Source organism: Falco biarmicus, chromosome 3 (genome assembly GCF_023638135.1).
Source record: "Falco biarmicus isolate bFalBia1 chromosome 3, bFalBia1.pri, whole genome shotgun sequence".
Lineage (NCBI taxonomy): Eukaryota > Metazoa > Chordata > Aves > Falconiformes > Falconidae > Falco > Falco biarmicus.
In genome coordinates, this window is record NC_079290.1 from 4901210 (window position 1) to 4922321 (window position 21112).

Here is a 21112-nt window from a genome sequence, read left to right on the forward strand (position 1 = left end):
CTTCACAATTATTTTTAACCTATCTCTGCACATGGAAGAGATCCAGGTGAGAATTTAATGAAAGTATTTTAGTAACTGACTTGCATTGAATTTTACAAGTTTACAGCAAAGTTGAATGTCAATAGATACCAAAATTTACCAGTCTTCAACTTCATGCCAATGCATGACCATGCAGGAGCATTAGCCCATTAGACTCCAAAAAAGCTGCCTTTGGTTTTACTAACTAAAGTAACCAATGGTAAAAAAAGAAAAATAACCTTTGTTTCTCCCAAGAACATCGGGCTAATAAAGCAAATCAGGTAGTATGTGAACAGCTAACTTCAAGAAAGTCAGCTACAAGAACAAGACATCATAGTGATGCAAAATTGCAACGAAGGTACCACCATTCAAGTAATTAAAGCTAGTCTAAGCCCATATAAGATTTAAATAGTCTAGGAAAGCAAGAGAGAATGCAGCACAGGTAGCAAACCTGTGTGAGATTTCACAGGACTAGAGAGTACAAAAAGCATCAAGATTAATTAGAGAAGTTGAGGAAATCTCGAGTAAACAGCAGGATTTCCACAATACTCTAGTAGCTAGAACAGCAAAATCATGTATTTTCACACAAAATATCAACAATTGATTTTAACACTATTTTATCAGTCTGTGACCTGGAACTTTTTTTTCCCCCTCCCACAAACAACATGATTATCTCTACTGGATATGAAAGCTATAAAGAAATAACTTACTAATTTGCAGTTAAGATCACGAATTATGAGTTTATGTGGTTTTTTATCATATTCTCCCCTTTCTCTTACTGTAGTCTAGCTGTTACAGAAAGAAACAAAAAATATCCTGGATTATTTTTTTTTTGAAAGAAAACTTTGCGCTACCATCAAAATCCCAGGAATTTCCAGTTCTCCCAGTTTATTAAATCCATCACTGGTCTGATGTTTATAAAATTTCTCCTTCACTAAGGAAGTGTGTATATATACACATCATGAAGTCAAGAACTCGGAATAAACTCTGCCATTCCAAACACTATGTGCGTATCTCGCCTACGAGCAACCATCTCCCAAGTCAGGGTTAAGCCCCAGGTAGTGTCCTTCTTTTTCCAAGTCACGGGTATTCAAAGATAACAAATCACTACAAAGAAAAAAAATATCCCAGCACCCCAGGACCTGTAGCTATCAGGACCAGATACCAATGTAGGTTAAAGAGAGCTGGGATGGGCTAAGCCCTTTGTATGGTGTCAGGACAGGTTCGGACAGCCTCTTCCTTAGCGCGTTCTCTTCCACATGAAGACTGGCTGTTCATGAAGGTTTCCTCCTGTGTAACTGAGCCTCTCTCCACCTGTCGTCCCTGTTCCTCATGGCCTTCCTCAGACTTGCTCCTGTGTTTCCTACGACAGTAAGCTAAATTAAGAGCTCATCACCTCAGCAGGGAGTAGGAGAAGCTGGGCTCCCTCCTGCCCTCCTCTTCCGCCTGCGCTGGCTCCTCACCACCTGAGCCAGCTGCTCCTTGCCCCAGCACCCACCGCCCCCATTACAAGGCACACAGATTCAATCTCCTAACCTCACCCCCTCCCCTCTGAAAAAAAAAAAGATAAACTGCTATTTTTCTTTTTTCCTGGCTTTTTTTCCTGCCGTTTCAGTGAGCTGAATTGAGTCACTGTGCCATGAAGTGACAGAGCCAGAAACACGTGAGTTTCTTTCACGTAAGAGTGAGAGATGAGAGATAATGGGACTAAGCAACATCTGTCGGTTTTGACAGGAACAAGCCATTAATGTCTTGTCTTTTCATAAAGCCGTACCCGCCCTTTCTCTGTCATTCCCTTCAGCCAATGCCCATTTACCTAAATCTCATTCAATTACAAAAGAAAAATAATTGTAGAATTGAGATCTCTTCAGTTTCTCCAATTCTTTTGTGACAATCCTTCAATTTTTGGTTTATTTATGTATGAGATCCTGAGGACAGGCGCTGCCTATTAATGTGTGCTCACTCTGTGCTGCTGCCTGGCACGATTCTAGCAGACCGAACAATGGGCAAAGTCAAACACTGCCTATAGTGAAAGCCTGGAAAAGATGGTGTCAAAACCTGTTTTGGGTATGCAGAAAGAGTAGAATTAAAATAATTTCCTGATATAAAGGAAGTGGTTTTAAAAGGTAATGGTTTTAAAAGTTAATGGACTCCATGTGTCAGAAGATAACACCCTCCAGCAGCAAGACCTCGAAGAAATTCTTAGAGGAGAAGTACAATTGATTTCATTATACCTTGAGAAGAAAGTGTACCTATCCGTATTACTTTATTCGTACTTTTCCTATGCTACATAATGTTTGGTGAATACAAAGAGTTACATAGCAGCTTATTATTATTATTATTAAAAAATGATGACAGTGCCTGTGTCTCCCCAAGCAGCACAAAACTCCAGACTCGTATCCTCTGAAAAATCTTTTCATTTTTATAAGCCATCTGTCAACAGGCCATTTCTTCCCTACCTTTCCTTTGATCATACAGTCCTAATTTTCTCAATGTGGCAATTAATCTCTTTCTCCCCTGGTTTTTATATAAAGATATTAGAAAACCCTCTGAAGCCTCCACATTGTAGATCCAGCTAATATATGCAGCCGTGTATTCCTATAATTATCCCTTTTCCCCTCCTTTCTCTCTTCTCCCTTTCACGTATCATCAACCATATCCTGTTTCAATAGGACCACACGGTCTTTTTGTGCTTGCTGAGTACCTATCCAGCGTGCTACAAGCTGTCCGGTAGCAGATATAATCAACATCACCCACAATTCTGTTCCTCAAATTACCAACAGAAATCTCCAGGCTCTTTTTGCTTTGGCAAACTACACGTCGATGCTCTGTCTTCCGTTCATGCAGTATGCTGCTAAGAAAATGAATGGTGTAGATGTCAGGCAGAACAGTGTGTATTTAAAATTCTTCCCTATTTCAGCAGATTGCCTTTTGCTTGCATTAGGTCTTATCCCCTTTAATAAAACAAAACTTTCCTAGAATAAATCTTTTGAAGAAAAGGTATTGAGATAGATTTGGGAAAATGAAATCATTCGCTTAAGGAGAAGTAGAACATTTAATGTGATTGGATACATCGTCCTTCCCTGAGCATTCATTTCATGCACAAAATCCTTTTGATGCTTTATACCTTTAGTGTCACAATAAAGAAATCTTCTTATTACTGAAGAACGATATGAGAGTAAACAGCAGCTGTGTGATAGCACTGGTGTAGCAGAACATATCCCCGCGAGGATTCTTGACCTTTCAGCCTCGGTTTTCAATGCTGCAGCTAAAAATATCTTTTCTCCACTGACAAACATTACAGCTACATGCCGCAGAATAGCAATGAGGAGCTTTATGCTCTAATGGCTTTACTATAAATAGAATCTCTTCAATGCTAAAAGCTCTTCATTAAAAGGATTAGTGACTACAACACACAACAGGAACAACTGATACCAAACCTCAGGCTTTGTAGCACAAAGCTACATTTTAAATTTACTAGATTTAAGATTTCCAAAGTAACTGCATGATTTGGTGAGTAAAGCAGAATGAAAAAGAACTCCCTCCTCCCCATGCAACATTTTGGCGAGCTGTCTTTGATATAAAATTAATAGTTTGAGGAATTGGCTTCCTAGTATTCTCATTTTCTCCAGTTCAATGCCAAATTGACTGTATAATGCAATGTCAAAATGAAGTACAAAGTCACAACAAAACTGATGTCAGTACTTCAGCATAATAAATGATCAGTTATCTGCTAGAGCAGAAAAATCTTCTCTCCTACCCGGTTTAAGATAGGGACGCAAATTCTCACAAGGCTAGGCTGCAGCTCTGCAATGTTCAGCTATATTGCGGTAAAAGTCACTCTTAGTGACTGAAATAGGAGGGTGACAAAATCAGGGATGATGGGGAGAGAAGCAGAATGGGAATCCTACCTACCATTTCAGGGTAAACAATAAAGTCAGTGTTAGGAGGTTACTTTTGAGATACATTGGCAATCTACCATTAGACTGATGCTTCACAAATAGTATGCCAGGGGAAAAAGACCGGAGACAAGATGTGAATTCGGACAGAATTAAGGCATGTTTTTAAAGTCAGGAGTTATCCTAACATAGCAACAGTGAAAGACTGACTAGGAAGTCAGAAACTTTGAGGAAGAAGAGAAATATTACTTGCCAAACATAAGATAAATTAACCATTTAAATATATTAGAAATAACAATCTTGCTGAGTACCCTGTTAACAAAAGCCTGTCTGAAGCATTCAAAGATTTTTAAACTTCATTGATAAAAATCGTGGTTTCTGTGCAATCAATGAAATGCAATCCCCTGCAAGACTAATTGCATTTGAGGACACACAGTAAGCCTGCACATCTGCTGTGAAAGGGACCTATTTCATTCTCAGATGCAGTTTACTTGCTCCCATCTCAGCCTGGACTACCAAGCCATCTTTCAATGAACCATGCCTACAATTAGCAGTCCTTAAAATTGGCTTTACAAATGGGCTAGTGCATATTACAAGTACTAGTCAGGTCTGGGCCCCTACAAGCCGGGCTTCAGCCTCTAACAAAAGGGCGAGACTTTGGCATGTATGTGAAAATGTTATTCAAAACGCTCCAAAACACAGCACCAAGAAAAAAAGTGATCAGAGAATACGTACTGGAAGACTAGAGGGTGTATCAAGCTTTCCAACCACTGAGGTTGTTAAAGAAAGGATCCTCTGTCTGTGGATCCATTCTATGTTATTAATTGACAAAACAGTGCACCATCTGATTGCCCATCAATGAACTCTACTCATGGTCCTTTGACTTTTTTTTTTCCTGTGGTTCTGTAATCATGTTTTTGCTACAGCATTTTTAACTTGTTTGAATTAAAGAAAATGTGGTAAGGTAATTCAAGTATTTTTTTTTAAAAGGCACAGTTTTGATTAGTTGGAACTAACAGCACGTTGAACTATATTATGGGTTTTCCTCTTTTATATTTGTTTATTGTTAAAGAACAGATATTTCATCAAACATAAACCAAATCTAGATTACCAAAATAACTAAGGATGGCTTTTTCCCCTCTGACATTTAGATAATGGCAAATTTTCATTCCCTGCAAAAATTGCTAACGTGCAGAACTACATATTTTTTTCATTTTAAATTAGAGGATTTGCTACTAACATGCCATATGCTGTGTGATATGTTTAACAGAATGTTACACTTCTAATTGCATACCAATCAAGAGCTCATATTTTCCAACAATTAGCAGGGTAAAGTATAAATTTCCTGGTGTCACTGGTGCTTTCAGGCATCCAACAGAGCCTACAATATTTTAATCCACACATCTTCAAAATCACAAACATGATTTGGCTTCAGTAAGAGACCTCCACACACAGAGGAGACTGAAAAGGAAAGGATGGGGACAGAGGAGAATGCAAGATGTGTTTCTACTGACAGCACCATCCTTTTAACATCCTAGGATTTCCCATAAAAGTTCTAAGATACTCAACCTCAGAAATGGGGTAGAGATCTCAGGTGAGATTTAATAGGGTGGGCTGGGGGGTTGGGCTTTTGGGGGGGGTGGGGGGGGTGGGATGGTAATCAATGTATATCTATTCATAATGCCTTGACATTCCATAATGAGGTTTCTCTGCTAAAAGGAGATGAAAGGAAGAAATATGGACCTTACAGGAGTTTATCTGAACATTTGAAAAACACCCAGTTTCACAGGTTAGCCCGATAAACTAAATATTCCATATTCTTGCCAATTATAGCTAGATTCCCAATGGGTATGGGAATGGAAAAATAAGGAAACACCTACACAGGTAGATCTCGGGAACTTCCTATTCTTAGGCAGAAGAAGGTATCCAATCCTGATCTTCACTACACAGCTTTAGAAAGTTTCAAAGATGTTTTATGCTGACATTAGCTTGCTTTTTATTTGTATCTATTAACTTACTTGCTGATATTCAAATTTCACTAACAAGTGATGAGTCTTCCCATCATATCATTTATTATTTATGATGGAGCAGGAGTGACCTACTTAATGAATAGCACGATGACTCGGATTCACTTTAATCCCTGTTTCCAAAATAGAAAGAATCCCAAATGACTTTTCACCCAGACATTATTACATACATGTATGTAATTAATGAGCAAAATATTTACTTGTGTTTATGTCAGTGTTTGGAAACTTTAATAAATTCACTTTGCCATCAGAATATGATGTAATGACAATCAAAGACCATCTAATCACTGCTTATAAAGGTAGTTTTTATTTGCTATTAATTGCCAGATACCATGTACTCAAATTTAATTTCTAGTGAAGTGCTCAGGGCAATTCCACTTTAGCACTGAAAATATTTGAACCCGCACTTACATCTCCTGTTTCTTCAGGCTTATCTCAGAGCTCAGAAAAGCCCTTCATATAGCCTCCTCTCTAGATTTTAGCACATCAGGAAAAGCATAGGAGCCATCACTACAGTATTTCAGTTTAAAGCTTCTTCCCAGAGGTAGTTCAAAGGCTTTATTACTGCCAGTTTGTGTATAATTAGTACTGTCCAACAGGACTAACCCAACTATATCCAAAAAAATGGCATCCTGGGAATTTGCATGTTGTTAGCGTTAACTTTTATGAAAAATACCTGAACAATCAATCAAAGGGTCACATTTGGAATCTGTCCAGCTGAGAAATGTCCACTATCCCATACAGAATTCAGTTAAGTTTCTAATTAGCAGAGCTAACTCTAATGTGTGATAACTGAAGGCACAGACAACCTGCTTCAAAAACCCAATGGACCAACATTTTAGTCAATATCTACAGACAACAAAATATGAATAAAATGTAGTTCCTGGGCTAAATGAAATCTCTGGTTTTCTGTAATGCTTTGTTCTGTTCATCTTTAAATGTAGACATGTAACAATTTTTTGCTGAGTTCACACCATCAAACTACCCAACTTGCTTTGACTAAGGCCTTGCTGATTCTGATGGCATGCGGTAAGGCAAACAAACAAACAAAGACCAAACTCCAGATGAAAGTTAGAGGTGAACACCATCTGTGGTATTTTACATAAATTAGGTAACACTCTGGATTATTACCAAGCTGCAGCACGAATGCAATACAGAAGATACTTTAAAGAAAGAAGGATTAAGAATAATGCTATACAGTGTGTCAGAGTTCTTCTTAATCTCACACAATACATTGCCTAAGAAACAATTTATTATAAGAACAGAAGGAAATCTGTGAAGGTTAACTCTGCATGATGATCAAGTAGTTGAATTCTTTCACTCTCTCAAAACAATGGAAGAATTTCATTGTCTGCCACCATGCCTTTTGAAGAACAGCTTCCAGATTATGATCACCAACCTCTATTCCAAGCTGCCTCCTCTATCAGGCATGTATCGCTACATGTCACAGTCCTGGTCTGCCTCTGCTCATTTTTACTTGACTGAACAACGCACAGCTTTCTGAACAGATCTGTACCAAAACTATGTACTGTGACAGCCAGAAACCCAAAACAATTTTTTACAAGCAAACAGTCCTGTACTGTCTCATTTTCATTCCTTACCTTGCATCACTCTAGCGTATTTTTTACCTTTGTGTATTACCTATTGCTTTTGCAGTGATTTCTGAGTATTACTGGCTCCAAGGAACTGAACAAACTGCACTATGGCCTCCCCAAAAGACAGTAATTGAAAGGGAATATCCAGATATTTAAGTAACAAACTGGGGTGGACTGACCTTGGTCAGCTGCCAGGTGCCCACCCACTTGCTCACTCAGTCCACCTCCACAACAGGACAGGGGAATAAAAAGGATAAAAAAGCTCATGGGTCAAGATAATGGCCCTCCCCGGGCTGCAGGCTGGGGCTCTGCCCCGGCGGGGGCTCGCCAGGGCTGCAGGGGAGCCCTGCTCCGGGCCTGCGGCACCTCCTGCCCTCCTCCTGCTGCGGCCTGGGGCTGCCTCTGCTGCTGCTCCCCCCTCGGCTGCCTCCTCCTCTGCCTGGGCCGCCTGTGGCCCTTGCGGAAACCTGTTGCCCCCCTCCCCGGCGCCCCCGGCTTGGCTGAGGGGCTCAGCTGTGCCCTGCGGGGGGGCGCTGGGGCCGGCTGGGACCGGCTGGGGCCGGACCGGGGCAGCCCCGGCCTCGCCTCACAGAGGCTGCGCTGCAGCTCCTGCCGCCAGCGCCTCGGCACGGGCACCCCACAGATTTTGATTTCCGAGATTCTGCATGTGCATGTGGTGAAAAACATAATTATTGTGTAATAAAAACGAACGTTAGTTTGAAATTAATCTGTATATATCTGGGTTTCCTAAGAATTGTTGGATTTCCAGCTAGGAACACCAAGGGCTACTGCGAGAAACATCTTTGATTCTACATTCATAAGGACTATACAAGACCCCTGGATAGGCAAATGTCACTTTGTCACTTGGAATACAAGCCTAGATAGCACGAAAAAAAGCTGTTACATATCTGACTATTTAGTGATCGAGCTGCAGGGATTAATCAGTTTCTTACGAGATGGCTGCCCAGGCGCAGGCTTCATAGCCACAAGGGGATGGTTTTCTCAGTATCGGGGCACATAATGGCAGGGAAGAACCTTTTCTTCAGACAGTATCTTCTATAGCAATGTCATCAGCACAGTCAGGGGCATGTCACAGACCTGGCCAATATGACAACATTCCAGCTGTTCAGAGTAATGACTCCCAAAGTCATGTGGAGTATCTTCTTTACTGTTTGCTAAGAAAGACTTCAAGCGATGGAAAAAATTAGTAACACAGGAATTTCACATCAGCGGACAAACTGTACTCCACTGGAAATACTATAGATGCTTCACAATATGACATTAATACTGACAGAAATAAGGCCTGATACTCCTTTATGACACTATTGGTCGTGGTGCAAAGTATGTGAAACTGGAAATTTAATCAAAGTTAGCTTCTGAAAGTTTTGGTGGTTTAATTATTTTGTATTTACTCAGAGTGATTACATTATTATCCACCTTAAACATTCAAGATCCTGCTAGAGACAGGCTAGAGGAGACAGCAAACTTGCTGAACACTATGTTGTAGCCAGATTTTGACAAATTTCACGTTGGTCTTAATATACAAACTTTGATATGAGCCAGAAGGTTTAATTAACTGGATTTACTCCACCACTGCCTGTTTCAAAGCAATGTTTGTGAGAAAGGCAATGTTGGTTTTGATAGCCCACACCATGTTCTATGAAATACTAACTATTCACTTTATTTTTTGTGATTAATAAAGGACAATAGATAGTCTTGAAAATGAAAGCATAGATTTACTTTATTAAGGGAGATCATCAAGGATCCATGTCAGGAATAACGCTACTGAAGATCTAAGCTTGTGATACAGAACTAAGACAAAACCCACACTTTTATAACAGACTGACAAAGATAATTACCGGGTGGACAATAAAACACCACCCTGTGACTACTCTCTCGAAATGCGCAAAAGAAACAGCAAGAGTAAAAACAGGCAAACAGCAGAGGCTGAGAAAAGCTATTTAAACTAAAGAACAATATTGACATGAGACTGAAAGGGCTGGAAATGAGTCACAAATAAATTTAATCTTGAAATTCCCATTCACAGCAAGGTTCTCAGAAGGAGTTCAATAAGTTTACAAAAGGCTCTCCAAACAAAATTATATTGAGACACCTTCTGCAATATAATTCTGAATTAACATTAAAGATGTATATTTCATGTTATGAGATAAATTTCAAACCATATGCAGACAACACAATTCACTGTCTACTAAGTACCCATAAACAGAACTAATTTCCTTCAAATAGAGCTTAACTGTTTAACAAAAGTAGTTCATAAATAGCAAATAGTGAGCACACTGCTGATTAGTATCTTCATTAGGAACAGATGTTCAGAAGCTCACTGGTTGCTCCAGCAAGTTATACAAAATTATAGTCACTTGGAAACCAGAAGAGGTCATTCTGCATCTTCAACAGGCAAAGTTCAGGATGTTCACTCCAACTGACAGCTGTTTACTGACCTTATTTTCATCTGACTCTCAAAAACTTAGATTACATTTCACACACTTTTTTCATTTTTTTTTTTGCTTGACTACCACTATTTGGCTATTTCATTAGTGAGAGAAACCGGCATGTTTTCTTTCTGGAAGGGAAGCATGTATGGGAAAAACTGCGATAGTAAAGAAGTGCTGCAGATATTGGGAATTAAATGCCATGGAGAAGTCCACTAGGCAGGACAGAGTGAACAGCCATCCTCATGGGGTCAGCTCCCATTTGGGCGGTTTATCGTGGGCCTAAATTCCTGGGCAGAATGAAGGAGCTACAAATATATCTCATTTCAAACAAGGGCTCTCAATCCAAGTGGCGTAACCTACAGGTGCAATGTCCCATTTGCCCAATGCCCAGTCTGATATATAAGGCAAAGCCCAAGCCAAGAAGCTCTGCCAGATCTGAGCTGGTGATCCCTCCACTCAGCAGTGCTCCAGCTGGAGTCTGGAACTTTTGTGCAGCATAAAACCAACTCTGCAACTTCATGTCCTGCTAAACCAAATTTACTAAATGCTCCCACAGCTGGGAGTGCTGTTGGAAGACAGACCTCCAACCAGAACCATCTGGGGCTGGTAGCACCCATTTCTGCCCTAAAGTTTCTGATTTATGGTCTCCAACACTTTTAATACCTGGGCTTTTCCTTTAGCTTGAACAACCTGATCCCATCGTTCACTCAGACAACTGACAGTTCACTGTTTATCAAAGCACAGAAATGTAATTATCCCCTAGCACTTCTTTTAATTATTGAGGATTGCTGCTGCTGCCTTTTTTTCTTTCCTCAAGTTTTCACATGAGGTAACCAATTATTTTTCTCTGTGTAATTCTAGACGCTGCTGAGACATTTTACCCTTTCTATATACTACTAACATGTTTAATTAAGATCCTTCCTTATTTCATCTCTTGTGTCTGGCCTTGACATAAAGGTTCTGTAACAGCCCTGTATATGTCTGGTATTATTGAGCCACAACTTTATATGATACTGTACAAAACGTAATGACTAACAGAAAACAACTTGAGTATCTTTTGGTGAAAGCCCTTTTCTACAAAGCCAGCCTACAGAATGGCTCCGCTTTTACACCCTAAGATGCATGAAAATAGCTCTTCTCTTTCTGTAACTTTTTCTAATGTATCCATAGGTAGTAATAAAAGTTATTAAAGCAAACCTGAATTTCTGCTTAATAAGGAAACAGACACTAAAATAAAAGGTCTAAGTTCACCACTGAGTATGATGCAGTATCAATAAACACACAGGATCAGAGCTCAGGAAAGGTTTTCTGTTTGTCTGGCTTCCTTTGCACAATCAAACCAATTAATGATTCAAATCAATCAAATGAAATTAACCTCTTTCTGACCTAAACCTGTACACTTTCTTAAAAAAAACAAACACAAAACCCCCAAAACAAACAAACAACCCCCTCCCCCCCCCAAAAAAAAAACCAAACACCAAAACCAAAACACTATGATTGCTTAATACAAAGGTCTGGGACACAAAATAAAAGCAGAAGTAAAATAAAGTTTTTGTCTGACCAAAAAGGCAATGGGGAGAAAGAATAGGCTAAGACAAATCACAGCATGAAGAAAAAAACCCTCTTATGCTAAAAATCAGACAATAGCTGCCAATTTTGAGTGAGAGACTAAAAAGGAGAAAAGGAGAGAACATGGAAGAGAGAGAACTTCAGTCAAAGCTTATGTTTCTTCATACAAATCTGTCTGTTCTGGTCTGTGCTTGTACTGTTGCGGCTTTGACAGTTGGAAGCTATTAATTTCAGTATTACAAGGCTTACTGAGGTGGATTTATGTTCTTTACAGTCATTAAGTCACTTCTGCTTCCTTGATGAAATAAAGAACTGCTTCAGAATGAACACTGAAAATTAAACCAACGTTGTGTCTCTTCAAAACATCTGTTTGCTGGAGAACTTCTACTGATGATAGGTCATGCTGGTCTTAACTGATGAGTCAAAACACAAGGGGGTGTGGGAAGAACAAATGAAAATACTTGGAAAATTTTGCTTTTAGTAAAGTAAAAAAATAAAAGGAAAACTTTCCATTTAACTTGACTAATTACAAAGTTTAAACTACAACAGAGTACATTTGCACTTCTACCAAGAAGATGTAATGGTCCAGTCAAATGATACTCTTCATGAGTAAAAAAGTTTGATCCAAAGTACAATGTGGTCAGTGAAAGACTCCTTTCATTTACAACATTCATGGCATTCAGTTCCAAGCATATGCATTATTTTTTCAATTGAAATGAAACAAAAGCTGAAAAATGTCAGAAGCCAGATAAGGAAAGCTTAGCATATGCATTCTGGAATATCGTCTCCCCTCTTGCTTACTGCCCCCAACCAATTACACGTTGAACCTGTCCTACATAGGCTATTCAGAATATTCCTCCACTACAATTAGCATACTTTCCATCTCTCATTCTCTACACACTTAACTGTACAATTCGTTTAATTACTGGGCAATTAAAATCCTGCCTGATCAAAGCATCTTTCTTGCCTTTCTTGTTAATACATACATCTTCTGATCTTTTTTCCTTTTTTCTTTTTCTAATTGTCCACAAGCTTAATTGTCTTTGTCTAAATTTTTATTCAAATGTTATCTTCTGTGTCCATCAAAGTAATAGAAATTTATTTCTCTGCAGATTCAGTGCAGATTTCACTTTTCATCAACTGCTTTACAAGACAGTTTTTTTGTCTTTTCAATCTTCTCCCTTACAATTATCTTCACAGCTCTTTTTGAAAGTGTAACCCATTTTCATAATTATTTTGATAGCTTTTCATTTTTTAATTTGGATGTGCAATTAATCTATTATTCAATTTACTTCCAACAATACCTAGAAAATTAAGTACCCTCATAACTGTGTAACAATTTATCATCATTATGGTGTTCCTCAATCACCTGTTATGGCTTAACTGAAATGTCATAAGCAATATTCCTATAAAGAAGTAAACTATGCATAGCTTTTCCCCCCCCCCCTTTAAAAATACAATGTTTTTGTAAATGAAATATTGAAAACAAAGTCACTCACTCAACATAAAAAATATATATTAGGCATATGTGCCTGAATCAAGCTTGAATCAGTTAATTTTCCTGCTACCACAATGCCCTGTTCCCTTTTCTCCTTTTCCTATCTGACGAAACACCATCATTTGGTACTTTCCTCTCCACCAGTACTTCTGATGTTACATTGTGTTGAAAACCTTAATGGTCTTTAAAAAAAAATCAAGCCTGCATTTAACAACAGATAGCTCCCATTCAGAACTTACGCCAACATGTTCTTATGCCAACAGTCACCCTACTTCAGCATTGTTTTTCCCCTCCTTGAGACTTGGTCTTCTGATCAGTTCCTGGAGATCAGTCAACTCTTGATTTTGCTAAATTAAAGAAATGTGTCTCAGAGATACTGCAACTCAAAGCACGCAAGACTGTATTAGATGCCTAAGTAGTGAACACAGAACTCACCTGCCAGCTTTACTCAGCCTTTGAGAATTGATCTGATTTTATTCAGTGTAGCATCTCCATAGCATTAAGCCAGCAGTAAGTCTTCATTCCTTCATCACTACCAAAAATTTACTTTTTTCTATTCTGGTTTGATCTGAGCTCTTCGGTAAGAAGTTTCCTATGGGAGGTTTCATTAGAGGCTTGGCCAAACATCACATACACCTTTCTTCATAGCTGAATTACACTGGCAGCTCAGCATAACACTTAATCAAATCCTTTCCAATCACTTCAGACAGCTGAATTTCTAGGGGACTTCTGCATTACTAGTCTCAGAACAGATAACCTTTTTTGCTGGACTACATTTCATCCATTTTATTTATGGTATTTTGGGTTTTGAGATTATCAAAAGATTATGAGAAATACAGAGAGATCTTTTTGACCAAGACCTGTAGTGACAGGACAAGGGGCAACAGTTTTAAACTTTAAGAGGGTGGGTTTAGATTGGACTAAGAAAGAAATTCTTTACAATGAGGGAAGTGAGACAGTGGAACAGGTTGTCCAGAGAAGCTGTGGATGCCCTGTCATCGAAAGCATTCAAGGTCAGGTTGGACGGGGCTATGAGCAACCTAATCTAGTGTTATTGATGTGCCTGCCCATGGCAGAGGTTTGGATTAGATGATCCTTGATGGTCCCTTCCAACCCAAACTATTCCATGCTTCTGTGTAGTAGCCTGATCTCTTCCTGGAGAGATGGTGGTGCTTGTCTTTGAGCCATCAGCATGTATCATTGGTTTAATTCTCCTCCTCCTCCTATCTGCTTTCCTTTTTTCTCTTTTTTTTAAGCAAAAACCTGTAACAATCCACATTGCTGAGATTGGTCCTAGACCAATGCTTAAGACAACTCCATTAGTATTTATTACTCCATTTTCCCTACTGCCTCTTTTCACTGCTTTGTTAAAAATGCTGGACCTGCAGCTTCAGCTACCAGTTCTTTCAGAAATTTGATATGAAGTAACCACCGGCACTTCACCCAACCTGTCTCAAGCTATCTGTCTTTACACAAGAGGTTTTGTTAATTTATTTTCACTTTAGGATGCTCTCTTTATTCTTAGCATCTTGTCTTTGAAATCACTACTGGTTCAGTTATGTCTAAAACTCTCTCTACAATTTATTCCTTTCAGTTTAGAGTAACCAAGGCTTTGGTAGGAATTAGAAACAACAGCTGATTCAAAACATATCACACAATAGCATGTTTTGACATGCGAGAACATTATTCGTGAGCCAGATGCCCTAGTTTTATCAAGTTAGTCCATTTTTTCAATGTACTACCCCAGTCCCTTAACACTTCCCAGTAACTAAAGCATGTTGCTTGTTTGACATTGCCAAAATATCCTCCAAAACAGCCTGCACACAAGCTGTTAAGATATGAAAGTGTTGCCACCTCTCCTGCATCTTAAATATAAAAATGAAAAACCTGAAGGTTTTTCTAAATGGTTGAGAAAGGTTGGTTACCTAGTAAAACCCATTTATCTCCAGATTGTTTCACGATTTCAGTCTTCCTACAAATCAGACTGTGATTTTCTACCTTACAGACAGCTTACTCTTGAGGTTTTCTGGCTAACACTCTTCATTTCATCTTTCTAATGATGATAATGGCCAGCCTACTGTAATTCTAAAATAGAAATAATTAAAGAATAATTTAGTTTGATGAATGAACAGAATAGCATTCATAATTTCTTTTTTGAAGGGCAAACCTTTATAGACCCTGCTGATCTCTCTCTGTTTCCAAACTTGTATCTATATAATCTACATGCTCCTGTGGAGGGCCTACGAGGGGGGTGTTTATTAAAAGAGAAAGCAGAACTACTTCCTTACAGTCCCCTAACACCAGCCTTTGAACAAACATCCAAGACAGCCTTGGAATTTCAAATATGGGGGAAGAGCAATACTGTACGACAGCCCCAACTAAAGCAAAACCATTGACAACATTCATGTCTGCAGAGATCTGGTTCTTTTTAACTAGGTCCTTGGGGACAACAAGATGCCAGGGTGTCAAGAGAGCATCCGAAACACAGGCTTAGAGATGGATCATTTCCTCATCTACTTACTGACAGCTACTTTAAAATATTTTCCTATGTGTTCAGGATGCTGTGATTTGACACTGCCACAATCCCAAGAGGTAATCAGATAAATTGTGGAAAGAATGATTTAATTATGGTCTAAGGTCACACTGGAAAATGCAAAATAAAACGGGTGAGTAGTTTCAGTAATTAATTCTCAGATACATGAAATATATAAACTGTGAAAATGATTCTGATTTGGTGCTCTCTAAAACATACAATGAATTTATTAAGATTATGTGTTTTTAAAAGTAATGCTTCCACAAGATGTTTTGTGAAACTTAACCTGACAGAATTTCCAAATAAGCTGTCTTGAACCACATGCTCATAAAACACAATACTTTTAAATCTACCTCCCCTATTGATTCCAACTACCTGTGAGGGACAATTTATAACCATCCTACAGTCTGAAGTTTTTCAGTTTTCTCCTAAGCACAATATGCCCACATAACGCAGACAGACACTCAATTTACTGTGAACCCACAACAAAAGTGTAGCATTCTCTAGCTGTAAGTAAATAATTAAGACTTTGGTTATTAACCATCACTTTTCTTAATTACGATCTGGACAGCATTCAGCAGCAGTCCTGTTAAGTTTTGCCTTTAATCACACACTAGAAAATTAAATGCACTGCATTTTGAGAAGGTATCCATGATTAATTTAAACATTATAAACTCTTCTGGAATTCATGTACCTTATGAAGGAAGAAGTGAAGAATGAACGAAATAAAAGAATGAATGTAAAAAGCTACTTCTGGACTTTTCCCCCAGTGAAGCTTGACAAATGTATGTTTCTTAGAATATTACTGCAAATACCATCTTTAGAGTTCATGTATAATCATTGATTATTCAATTAGTTTTTACAGGGAAAGAAAAGTATGAAGTATTTGCCTGATATATTAAAACATTCAGCACTTTTAGGTGTCTACAGTTCTAAATTCCTACCTCAAATTTCTCTAATAGATCTTTGCTCTGATACGAATGAGGATCATCAGGAAAAGGTATCTTTCCCTTGTAGTTGCAGGCAGTGAAGGAAGTTAGATTTGTTTTGCTTTACGTAGCAGAATTTAAAATAGGTTTCTGTTGTGAAATTTGTGTGCAGGATGCCAAGCGTTCACCTCTCGCTTAAGAGGTACTTCTCATTGGATTGTAGGAATATCCGGAGTCCAGCCTATTCCAGGTTCAATAACCAGTCTATTTCAAACTCAGTCTATTTCAAGTTCAGTAACAACATTTTGTGCATAGCATTTGTACCTATGATGATTTTGCTATGGAATGCAGAAGAGTACCATCAAACTGATGAATGTTCGGTCTCAGAATTTTGCTTGCTTGCAAAACTTAGCAACATAAATCAAATAAAGACTGAAAAAAATACCGCACAGCCAGCAACTACAAATGCTTCCATCTGATTATTTCCAAATCAAACCACAGAATTTGCACAACATATGCCTTTGAAGAGTCTTGGTTCTCCTCATTAAACTTTGCAGGCTATGTTTCCTTGATTTGATGATATTAATATATTCACCTTAAAACCACGTCTATTCCTACCATTTGGTTTGTTGCCCAGCAGTAAAAAGAAAATATGTCATAAATTTTAGAGAACATTGAACTTGGTGGTGTTGAGCAAGATTATGTTTTCAATTACGTGTGATTTACTAACCTGCCTAATAGATAACTTCATTTTACAGATGTCCTAAATCTTAAAATCAATTTTAACAACATCTTAAGAACTCAGTCTAGCCTTTGACATATTTTCTTTTTCATGATTCCTCATGTTCTAAATACTTTTCCCTTCCCCAGTCATTTAATTATATGAAATCACAATCAACAGTGTTCACTAAGATGCACTTTTTTTCCTCAGACAAGCATCAGAATTGACTTCTTACCCTCAGAGCAAAACTTCAATGCCACTAACTCTTAATTCTACTTTTTCCCTTGCATGTAATGAAAAAAAGACAAGATTGTCAAATTTACATGAAAAATTATTTCAATATGCTTTAATAATTTTGGAAATGTAATATTAACTCTAATATGAATTAAATATGCCACATTTAAAAGGAATTTTGAAGTCCAGCTTTTATAAATTTGAACCAGAGCCAGTCCTTTTTTAATCAAAACCATGTTAAATATTCATTCATGTTTCACTGTGAGCACTTATAATAAAGTAAACGCTTCGGTGTAACCATCAATATAGCAAAAACCTTGAATAACCATAGAATCAATTTTACTGCATAAAGCTAACACAAAATTTTCAGCCACTATATTGAAAGATTATATTACAATGATGGCTAGTAGTAAAGGGTTCACATTAAAATGCACGTTTTTCATAATACACAAAAAAGCAAAACTCAAAGCAAAGCAAAGCTGTGACTACAGACAGTGCGATGACTAAGAGGAAAAAAAAATCAGGCTGACACTACAATATTACAGTATTTTTAAAGTACCTTCTTATCAAAACCAAAAATATTATCAAAATATTGGATGAGGAAGGATGAGAAAAGAAAATCTGTAGACTAATGCCTTATTAATGATATATATTAAGATTATGGTTCACTTTTAGTAGAAATGTTAAGTCAAAGAACTTTTAAGGTAGCTTGCATATGTTGATATCATTATTGGTACTCAGTACAGATCGCTACCACTAAAAGAGCCGATTCTTACAAGATAGTTAAGTTCAATCACTGCAAAACATCAAGAAAAAAAACCACAGGGAAAAGAGAACTCACATACACCTTCGATGATTTTAAACATGTAACACTTTTCCATGCCGAAAGACAATTTAAACTTCAAGACAGTATGTCACATTATCTAAATAGGTGTGCACTCACACACACATGCACACTCCTGACTGTCCAGACATTCCAATAACTCCTTATTACTCCAACACATCAAACTGAAAAAAAACAATTTTTTAATTCCTCCTCCATCCACATTAATAAAAACAAAATTAGCCTGCACTGCCACGGTACATTTTCTGGAGGGACTGCAGTAGCTTTCCTCATGATGACTGCAAGTAAGGCTACCTGACTAAAACAGCATGAAACCGAATAGCAAAGATTTAACTGCTGAATAATTGAAATTATAGTTGATTAAAAATCCATAAAATATTCAAATTTTGCTGTTGTTTTCAAGTAAAATTGGGCACTTAATCAAAATATATTTTCCAATAATCTCTGCAGTGACCTAAAGCTTCTACGTAGATTATTTTTTCTGTTAGACAAAATAGATAATATATTCAATAGTAATTTCAGAATAGTAATTTCAGATTGAGAAAAAATTAAGACAAAAAAATAAGACTCCTGCAAAACCAGTATTTTCTGCCACCAGAACTTTCCAAAAGGAAATATGTATAAGTTGTGGCAAACCAAGTATTTGACATCCCCATAGGATCTCCCTTTCCTTGCTTCATTTAATGTAAAAAAATTAGCATGTAGGCCATAATCAGCCAAGAGATTGTGCTTCAAAAGATTTTGCAGTTATGAGGCAGAGAATATCACAGAGTTTTGGCTGGTGCTCATACATTCTGAAAACTAAAGTAACTGGGATTCTTTAACTGCATTAAGCAACAGCCTGAGAAATGACCAACTCCACAGGCAATCAGATTTTACTGCAAATCAGTGCTACATTCATGTTACTCAATAAGTGCATCTAAGTACCTATCACCATTTAGGCAGGAATGCCAGATTAAATCCTACAGCTCTAAAAGCCTCTTTTACTAAGAAAATAGTGGAATTTGGGGGGAAAAAAAAGAAACAGGAAAATAAAAGAAAACACCCTACGGTTGTCATCCTTAAGGTGATCTCCCATGCAAAAGTGCCAAGAGAAAACTTCTGAACACAGAGCCCAGATTACAAATCTGTTGAAGGTCAATGCCACTCCACAGAACTAAGATGACTCCCAAGTGACCGGTCTGAGCTCACAACATCCACCTGACACGAACCACTTGCACTGATGAGGACCAGGGCAATCATAGCCAAAGCCAGTCATATAAGCAAGCGCTACCAAATCCTTGAATCCTCTGAAGAACAGAGGCCAGATAAGCATGATTTCAGAGACAGATGATGATGGTTGAAGGTTGACATGTTAACAACAAACTACTTTAAATCATTGCCAGATTTAATCTTCTCATCTATAAACAAAAATGTTTACAAGTTTTAACATATGAGTTGAGGATGATCCACACACTTGAAAAAAAACCCAAGCATCTACAAGAGTACACAAACATCACAGTTTTGGGTCATTTTAGTTTTAATAGCTAACGCAGACAATAGTGATGGATCATTGTTCCTTAAAACTGGTCTTCTCTAGGTCACCAAATTGATTAAAAAAGGAATATGGAGTTAAATTTCTTTAAAAGCAAAAGTTTTGAAAACAATTGTCTGATGAACTGGGCATTTTTTATTACATTTTTAATTGACACAGAAATGTTGGGAAGAGAACATCCCATGTTCCAAAGCCTCTGAACTAGCCTTGTTAACCTCAGAAAGAAGTCACATTATTATGACTCTTCAAAATTAAATGAATTCGGTATTTCATTGCTGGAACATCATTCTAAGTGCAGAATTAAGATAAATTGTTCTTACCCACTACATAGAGTAACAACTTTTTATGCACCTAAAAAGTTAGCAATGCAAACGTCTCAGTCATGATAAGAAATATACCATGAAGTGTATTCCAGTTCCATAGGAAAGCATTTTAGAGAAATTACTTTTGAAACACAGTCAGGCAAAGGGAATATTTAAGTAGCAGCCACCTCTCATACAACCCAGCTAGAGCTGCAAATTACAAGAGAAAGTGCATACTCAGGTTTCATATTTACTGTCACTGAACAATGATACTTAAAATAGGTATCAATTTTACATTTATCTTCAGCCAAGTAAAATATCTAAAGGAAAATAAAATTCCTAACAAATTCTCCTGTATCATAAATGAATCAGTAAATATCAGTAAATGAAAACATTGTCATTCTCATGCTGCTAAAAATTGCAAGCCTCTAAAAAGACAATCAATAGATTTTGACACTACTCACCCCACTGGAGAGGAGCCAACTGTAGATGCTCCAGGACCAGTTGATTGAGAACACCTTCCACGCTTGCTTCCCCTTCACGCTTCAGGGAAGGGTAAATTGGAATTAAGGAAAATTTTGTTCCAGCCAGAAAAAGAGTATGTAATATGTGCAACTTTTATTATTGCAAATCAAAACTGCAAGCTAGAGACTCATTAATGGTTAGTTACATATTTTGTTTGTTAACCCATGAATTGACTAACAATAATAATTAGAGCAGTTGGTATCTTCAGAATAGAAAAAAATTAATTCCACTGAGAAGTGTTAAAATACAGAGATGTAAACGTAAAATGTACCTGAACCATAGTAAAACACAAGGGGAAAAGAAGTCTGGAAGCTGTAAAAATGCAGAAACTGTTAACTATGTGGTGCAGGATCAGAATTCAAAATGACAAATTAAGAGCAATCTGAAAACAAAAAGGGTAAAATTTAATAGAGCAATAGAAAACAGAAGAA

At 37.6% G+C, this 21112-nt stretch overlaps 1 protein-coding gene across 7 annotated transcripts in view; it reads right to left on the minus strand.

Annotated features, from left to right (window-relative positions):
• The window catches only part of TRAPPC9 (trafficking protein particle complex subunit 9), a 508634-nt gene that overhangs the window by 232917 nt on the left and 254605 nt on the right, over nucleotides 1–21112 (minus strand). For 5 of the 7 annotated variants that reach the window (XM_056330195.1, XM_056330194.1, XM_056330196.1 and 2 more), the window contains one exon: nucleotides 20621–20711. In XM_056330195.1, coding sequence (XP_056186170.1) covers nucleotides 20621–20711 — 91 coding nt within the window. Of the gene's footprint in view, nucleotides 1–11483; nucleotides 11975–13371; nucleotides 13407–20620; nucleotides 20712–21112 lie in introns of those variants that run through there. The other 2 variants (XM_056330198.1, XM_056330200.1) reach the window with 2 other exon arrangements.